General features: G+C 36.8%; 1 protein-coding gene across 4 annotated transcripts in view; it reads right to left on the bottom strand.

Annotated features, from left to right (window-relative positions):
• The window catches only part of LOC118157477 (solute carrier organic anion transporter family member 1C1-like), a 23,257-nt gene extending 14,880 nt beyond the window's left edge, over positions 1-8,377 (bottom strand). The window contains exons 1-6 of one of the 4 annotated variants that reach the window (XM_035311829.1): positions 8,204-8,377; positions 6,742-6,891; positions 5,982-6,123; positions 5,738-5,870; positions 4,369-4,499; positions 3,975-4,121 (exon numbers count right to left, since the gene is read on the bottom strand). In XM_035311829.1, coding sequence (XP_035167720.1) covers positions 3,975-4,121; positions 4,369-4,499; positions 5,738-5,870; positions 5,982-6,123; positions 6,742-6,852 — 664 coding nt within the window. In that variant the 5' untranslated portion in view covers positions 6,853-6,891; positions 8,204-8,377. Of the gene's footprint in view, positions 1-3,974; positions 4,122-4,368; positions 4,511-5,737; positions 5,871-5,981; positions 6,124-6,741; positions 6,892-7,423; positions 7,443-8,203 lie in introns of those variants that run through there. The other 3 variants (XM_035311837.1, XM_035311845.1, XM_035311853.1) reach the window with 3 other exon arrangements.
• Positions 8,378-8,585: the final 208 nt, after the last annotated feature.

Genomic DNA, 8,585 nt, shown 5'->3' with positions numbered 1-8,585 from the left:
AGAGGAGAGGAGAGGAGAGGAGAGGAGAGGAGAGGAGAGGAGAGGAGAGGAGAGGAGAGGAGAGGAGAGGAGAGGAGAGGAGAGGAGAGGAGAGGGTGCTGGTGCAGGCTGTGAGGATTGCCTTGCCATAAGTTGCTGAGCAGCAGGAAAATAAATGATGAGCTGTCAACCTCAGAAGCTGCAATGCAGAAGAAGGCAAGATGGGGATCATAGAAGAAACAGGAAAAAAAAGATTACAACTACATTGATTCTTATACCTCCTCCTCTCTGCTTCTCAGGTCTTTGTAGTAGTATCATCCATCTTACAGTGGTTAACTACTGAATATAAAACTCTAGGCCCGATGAAGGCATAATAAGCATATTTGCAACTACATTTGCAAATTGATGGTAGTCTGTCATTGTAGAATTCAGGAATTTTCCCTGTACTGTTCAGGTCCTTGGTTTAATTTTAAGTAGCAGTAGTTGTTCTGATGATGTGCATATAAGAAGGCATGTGTCTTTGCAGTTGGGAGTCATGTTCAGATGCCAGGGACAATAAAAGCACATGGACATGGAAATAGGTACATGACCCTGAGAAAATTTCCATCAGGCAACAAGGAAATATGAGTACAGCTGTTTGAACAAAGTTTGTTAAACATCATCTTTATTGATTCTTGCAGCACCAGAATGAGTAAATCAGCTAACAGTTGTTCTCATAGGTACTTAAGCAGTTCTAAAAAAAAATCAAGAAATCTAGTGATCAGGTCATGACCTCTTTAAAATCAACTTTCAGTGTTGCTGCTGGCTTCACTGGGGCTCCTGTTTTCCCCTCTGTCTCTACTTATATAGGAGATACCACAGCATCAGGAGAAGATGAGTGCAGCTAGAAGCAAATGAGTAAGCTGTGAAGGTTAGGACACATCTGTGAAGATGGTGCTGTATTTTGCAGACGGTATACTAATACAGGCCAGTTTGGTTTTGGTGATCACTGCTGACAACCAGGAGAAAATAAAAATATCCCCCAAATAATTCAAGCGTAGGTCCTCATCACTTACATTGATCTCATGAAGTTTAGTTATGAGGGGGTAATGGTTTCAGAAAAGTCAGTGATTCAGATTTCTGAATTCTAGCATGGATCTAGCACTTGGGATCAGTTTGAAGTCACAAAAGGCTTAATTTTATTCAGAAATACGGGAATTCTGGATGGGTCTGTCAGCTTGTGCCCACATTTGGCACCATGCCTTGTAAATCCCAATGTGTTTTCTACTGCAGAAATTTCTCTTCTGTTAGTTTTATGAATTCTCTTCTGAATACAGTGATTGCTCACCTTACAATCAAGGAAATCCATAATAATTGCTTACAGTATAATTTTACCATATGTTATTTCCTCTTTGCTTCATTGTTCCAATTGTGTGTTGTTTTCATTTAGATCTCTCATTTAACTTTGTTGGAGGTTCTGGCCTTTTATAGTACATTCCGGTGCTACCAAAGTTAGTGACTTCTATAGAGACACCAGAAGCCAGGAATTACCTCTTCATGTCTATCAGCTAGTCTAAAGCATATCTTACATACTCAGAACTATTCAAGCTCATCTCCAAAATTGAAATACTGAGTAACAAATTTCTAAAATAAACAGATTAAAAACCCAGCACACATGTAGCAATGGCCTGGCCAGGTGTTGTGCAGCTTTTTCCTTTAAGATACTATAAGTTATCAGATAAACTAAGAAGCTTTATGTGCAATAATTTTGTATGTATATAAAGCTTTTAAATTTACTTCACTCCTGCATAACCTTTAAATTCAAGAGTAGCCTAAATAAGGTATTTTTTTTTGTATAGTGATAAGAAAAAGCCAAATAAGTTCACTGTGATATTTTTGTACCGTATTTTTGTCTATACCCTTTGTAATTAATAAACAAACTAAACAAACAGTAAATCATGTAAACATATCAGTTATTCAGCTGCTGCATATTGATATAGCTTAGCCAAGCCCTTGTATTAATCAGTAATTATAGCATAGAACCTTGAACTAGTTTTAAAATTTACAATATATGTTGGCCTTAGATATGTTTTTATTGAAGTTGTAGGTTTAGTAGATACATGATTATATGCTAGTGCTCAACTGAGTGATGAAATATCATTAATTCAACCCTTGCATTGGTGAGAAAACTATGAAAGTGGAGTACATCTCATTAAATAAGTATTTTCCCTCTTTTATGATAAATATGGTGGTTACTGTCCCTTAATTAACCATATTATCATTCAATCACAGAATCACAGAATTTCTAGGTTGGAAGAGACCTCAAGATCATCAAGTCCAACCTCTGACCTAACACTAACAGTCCCCACTAAACCATATCCCTAAGCATATTCCTACTCAAGTTTGAGTAAATCAGAAATTCATTAAAAAAAAAAAAAATGATATTGAAAGCTTATATGTATACACCACTTCCTCATATATATAATATATAATGATATATATATATGTATATGTATGTATGATATGTATGTGTGTATATATATACACACAAATATATTGGCAATTCTATGAGCACCTAAAGAGAAGTGAAACATCTGAAGACTGTAAAATATCTGAATGAATTAGGTGTTTGGAGCTGGAAAGTATTTATGAAGTAACCACTAATTCAGAGCAGCTAGCCTCCACCAAAACAATCCCAGTATTCCCATCTCCTGATGAATGCCAGTGGCACATGGAGACAGATCATTATATCTTTTAGTCATACTAAGCAGTGCCCTATGCAGAAAAGCTTCTCAGGACTGTATGCAGAGTACATTGTACCAGCTCAGGACCATGTTTGTGGTACCTCCTCCTTGTAGAACTACATAAATTAAATGATTCTGTAAAACTCAACCTGAAAACTATAGAATTTCCTAAGGAAAAAAGAATCAATTTCTTGTGTCATAGACTTCTATACCCAAGATATTATCTCTATTAACTTCTGTAAGAGAGCTTTAAAAAGTATAATTTTTACTTTTCTGTTCCTTTCTATGGTAAATCTATTTTTATGATTGTCAATTACCAATTTCATCTTTTCGATCAATTAATTGATTTAATCAGAATCTCAGAGGTGGTTACAAGTATTTTGGATAATTCCTGTTTGGAACTTCTGAATCTGTCAGTTCTCTTCACAATACTTCCATTTCAACAACCTGCAGATTAACCTCTTCTCCAAAGCCATCTTCAATGGCCTAACACTGTAGCATTACTTGCTGAGCTCTTCCTGAAACTGTCTTGCCATCTCTATGACTGGTTCAACTTCACAAAGCTCATTTCAGGGATCAGTTTCATGCACCCCTAATCAGATATCAAGGTATTAAATCAATTTGGCAATAAATTAATTAGCATGGGCGTAAATCTTTCTGTCTTGGGCAATAAGTATCTTCCATCAAAACAACAACAAAATCCCCATTAGAAGGAATTTGTTACAACACCCTGGCAAGGTGTTTGGTGTTTGTTGTTGTTGTTTTCCTTAGGTAACTAATGACTATTAAAAGGTTTCATTAGGAAGTGTGTTGCTTGTAAAATTCAAAAAGTCAGGTAAAAGATTATGAAGTACATGTTTACATTACTGCGATGAAGGATAATTCTCTCATCTGTGGAAAGGTGGTTAGGAATAATTTATTCTCTGAAGCTGTGGTACTGAAAGTGATATGCCAGCTAAGGAAGGTATGATTTCTCAATTCAGAGAAACGAGTATATAACTAAGTTTCTCGTCATAACAGAGAAAGCTGGCACTTGTAGCAGAAGCAACTGGAGGAAAGCAAAATGAGCATCCAAGAAATATCCTTCGAAGATAAAGATGAGATCTCTTTTGCATTGCTTTTTTGTCTCTATACACCACAGAATTATCCAGAATAGAGCAGATGGACAGATTTTTTTTATTATTATTATTTTTTTTTGGTGAGTATTTTCTTGGCTACAGAACTGTTAGAGAAAAGAATGATAAGCATAAAAATCACTTATATGTATATTACCTATGTAGAATGCAGAGTTTTCTTCTTTAGAAAAATCATCAATATATGAAACCCCCAGTGGCATAACTGGTGCTTCCCCAATTCCTCGTAAAAGATTCCCCATCAACACAAAGAGCCACAGGTAGGAATTTGATGTTTTCTCACATCCTGCAGGTCATAAATATTTACATTTCTGTGAACATAATTCTGACAATATGTTATTGCAACAGAAAAATAACATAAAATATGTTTTTCACGGCCATGATAGTGTGAGTTTGTATATATCACGGTTTCCAGCTCTTAGGTTTTACTCTTATGTTTGCAATAAAGAAAGGGTGTATGAAGTGGGGACAAGCACAGGAAGGGAAAAGAGGATGTATAAAATGGGCTATCCAGCATCAGAGCTTTTGCTTACCTGTATTTTTCATTGTGCTAGTTGTTTCTGTAGTATATGAGACTGGACGGCCCACAGAGGATGCTGGGGAGCAAGCTGATATACTCGTAGAAGAGTTGTCCACAGTAACAGCTATCCTTTCATAATTATAACTGGAAAACAACTGTGTAAAATACAACTGACATATGAAAGAATCTGTTCTGCAGGAAGTGTGTATGAGCCATATGTTCACAGGCATCCTGCTATGTGAAGGCAGAGTAGAGGGACAACCCATTTTGAGCACTTTCATTAAAACAAGACAGAACAAACAAACAAACAAAAAAGAATCTTTCAAAGTGCTGTGACCTTTCTAACCCCAATATTTTCTTAAGTTAAGGAGCCAAAAAGCTGATTCCAGGGCTTAAGAGATCATTTGTTATACTGAAGAAGGAATACTGAGGAAGAATCCATCCACATCAGTCTACATACAACAGTGCTGATGTTTTTCTACACTTGCACCCAGTTTCTTACCTATGTGACAGATGTGTAACATAAGAGATATCTGTGTTAGTTTAAAAATAGCAAGCTCAGGATCTAATAGCAATCTGTGTCTATAAAGAAATTAATGCAGGCCATAAAACCCATGTGGCAGTCTGTCTGTATTTAAACAGTTAGGTTCTACATCATATCTGAGTAAATTGAAGCCAGCTTGAGTATATTAATGCTATATTGGGATAAATGGGGAGTAGATATTCCCTCTGACTATACAATCAAACATTTTGATGGATGACATTGGGGTAACCAGGGCCACTGGGTTTTATTGAGTGTTGTGGAGAGTAGGTAATCCTCAGAACTCAGCCGTGAGTTTGGGTTAAATCAGAGATTTCCTTAGCTCAGCTTCTGGCCCATGCTATCCCCTACAGTGCAGGTCCCCTGCTATTTCACAAGCAGAGCACTGACTGTGGCCACTTTCTGTATGGTGTTCCACAGATACAATTCTTTCTATTATCTCCTTGTAACAGATTGGTCTTGGAGCTAAAGAGCAGATAAATTACAAGCAGAGGTAAATTACTTTATTTTTTGAGGGACAGAGGAGCTTTATTTTCAACCACTATTCAGTAAGGATGTTGAAGGATTAGAGAGGTATGAACTGCTTTTGACAGCTATGTAAGCACTATAGCTCAGATCTGAAGGTGTATTTAGATATTTAACTCTCCTGAGCTTAATGGAGATAGATAAATACCTTTGTAATTTTAAAGAGCTCAGACTGAAAAGCTACCATGGAAAAAAACTGTCTTGTTATCTGGAAGAAACCATGACTGTCAAGGTTTTAATTCATATGTATGATTAAAAACAATCTTCATATGATCAAGTTCAATAAATATACAATGTCAAGACTCTCCATATTTACCGTCCCATTAGGAACTGAGGCATCACTGACAAAAATGCTCCTAATGACATAATGAGACATCCAACAGCAATTACTTTTGGTCGATGAACTCTTGGTCCAAGGTAGCTCACTAGTACCATTACCATTAAGTTACCTGCATCATCAGGAGAGATAATCAGTAAGATTACAAAATCAGAATATATTTAGAAGGTGGGTTTTTTTGTTTGTTTGTTTGTTTTTCCATTTTCAGAAAGAGTATGCATACCTAACTCAAAGCTGCCATCAATAATGCCAACAATTGATGACGAGATTTCAAATCTCCTTTCAATTTGACTGGACATGCTCTTCATGTAGCTTCCAGAAAGTCCTTTGGCAAAAAAGGAAAAAGCTAGAGCTCCAAGAAATATCTGAAGAGAGAAAATAATTGAGTTTGCAAAGCAATACATTCTTCTTCATGGCTGAATGCCTCGGCAACAGAAATATCAAATGCTTTATTTTCTAGTTCTTTGTGAAGTGGTTCTTTCCGTTGCTTTTATTAAAAGAGAAGATTTTACTTTTACTTTCAGGACTGCCTCCAAAGCCTCTTCCAGTACAATGAAAACAAATGTTGACATGGACTGTGTGTACCTTTTACCTTTCTACCACATACTACTTTAGCTGTTTTCTTCCTTAGGGAAAACTTGCAGCATAAAGTTGTTTGTTATTGGTACTATGACTATGGAATGTTCATTACTGCTACTTCTCTTATTCTGAAAGACATGGATGAAAATATATACATGCTTAAGGAACTATCACTATGCTTATAACAAACATTTAACCAATTCAGTAGTAAAATACAGCCTCATCTTTTAATTGCTGAACACATTTATTGACTTCTGTTTGCTGGGAATCACACCCTAGAGCATTGTTTCCAACACATGTAGTATAAAACAGTACCATACTGAATAAACTGAATTTTGATAGATCTTCAAATGATCATTTTCAGAATTCTAAAGAAAATATGTGGTGAGGGCTTCTTGTCATACCTTTAGCTTTGAACAATTATGGCACCAACTCTTAGCAGGAACCATACTGCCATTGCTGTCCTGGAGGGGTGGCTTGTCTTTAAATTTGCCAGTGGTGATTGTCTTGTCCATGCTTTTCCTCCTTTAGATCTCGTATGTTGGTCTTCCTGTCTGGAAAAAAAATAAAATACTACTATCATATCTTAAACACTGATATCTTATATATTCCTCTCTGTTTAATTCCTCTGGGAACTTATCATATTTCCCCTCCTGCAGGCCCTGAAGGCCAGCTGAGTCCTGAGTGGAGGACATTTAGCTGTCACGAGGGCTTTTAGACACTGTGGGTTGCCAGGCCATGGCAGTGTTTCCAGGACTGACCCACAAGGGTTGCTCTCCTCCACCGGTATGTGCAGTTCTCCCACATGAGACACCCAGGAGTAACCTGGACTCCCTCAGACAAGTCCACAGATGCCCAGAGAGGTAAAAACTCTCTTAGTCACCCCCCCCCCCCCCCAAAAGTTACTGCTACTGATCACAAATAGCCACTACTACCTAATAAAGATATAAAGCCTCATAAGCACTCTCATTTCAGTTTTGTAGTTTTCACTTCCAAATCCTACCCCAGTAGGATCCAGCAAAAACAACTATGGAAAGCAAATGTAGATATTTCAGAGTGATCTACGTTATATGAAAGGGATCTAAACTTCTTTAAATCATCTTTAGTAACAGATAAATCAAAAAGCATTGGGAAAAAAAAAAAAAAAAAAAAAAAAGATAATGTATGGTGAATTCAGCAATTCAGCCTTAACTCAATCATTACAGGATGGTAGCTGAAAGATCAAGTTCTGTATGCCAAATGCATTCTCTATTGATTTGTGTTTTGCAGATGATTAACTCTATGAAATACTTGACTCTGTTAAATAAATAGAATTTGGACTAGTGATGTGGTTTTATTTTCACAATATTTAATGTCATGCTGCCAGCCTAAAAATCTGGCTTAGGTTTACAGAAAATGTTAAACTGTATAAAAACAACTTCTTTTATGCCTAATGACCATTTTCCATGATCACCCTACAATAACCTGTAGGTAAAAAAAAACAGTAAATTGTTGACACTAGCAGTATTTAAAATTAAATGAAGCCAAAAGAATGATACAAGATCTAATTCATGACTATTTAAATAATAATAATAAAGGTAATAAAGAATTTTTCTAGAGAGATAAAACAACCCTAAGTCTACAATGGTTATCATTTAAAAATAATAACAACAAAAAAATCTAATGTGCAGAATTCTTTTTTTTTCCACTTTATGTAATCTCTTTCAATCCTAGTGACACCAAGATGTACACAAACCCTGGTCCGTCCTGCACTGCTACTTAACAAGTAACCAAACAAACACCAAATGGAAAGAAGCAGGAAGCGAGAGTGGGACGAGACACACAGCAAGAGAGGCAGAGACAGGGAGAGGCAGCAAGAGAACTTACTGTGTGCCACTTCTTGTCAAGCTGTTTCTTTCCTGTGCCCCAGGGCTTTCAGGCTGGAAGCCAGCACAACGTCACAGCAAAAGCACTGCCTACTCACAGAAGTGGAGCACTCCACCACATTTTTTTAAACCTTGGATTTCCTTCTTAAGGCGATTGCAAAAGTTTCCCACAGTCACTGATGTAAAAGCTTTGCAAAAGAAGGCAGGTTTCTTGTGCTGTCATTCCTTTGGCAGCCTACCTGCCAGCATGCTAGTGGTACCAGCCTCTCCCAGGAGGAAGAACTTGTTTTCCCCCCCCCCCTTTTTTTTTTTTTTTTTTTTTTTTCTCTCTCTTGAAAGTCTAAACACTAATGCTGCTTAAGGAACTCTCCAAATGGTTCTGT

This window comes from Oxyura jamaicensis, chromosome 1 (assembly GCF_011077185.1).
Source record: "Oxyura jamaicensis isolate SHBP4307 breed ruddy duck chromosome 1, BPBGC_Ojam_1.0, whole genome shotgun sequence".
Taxonomy (NCBI): Eukaryota; Metazoa; Chordata; class Aves; order Anseriformes; family Anatidae; genus Oxyura; species Oxyura jamaicensis.
Note: the sequence above shows the minus strand (reverse complement) of the source record. Positions and strands in the feature narration are given on the sequence as shown.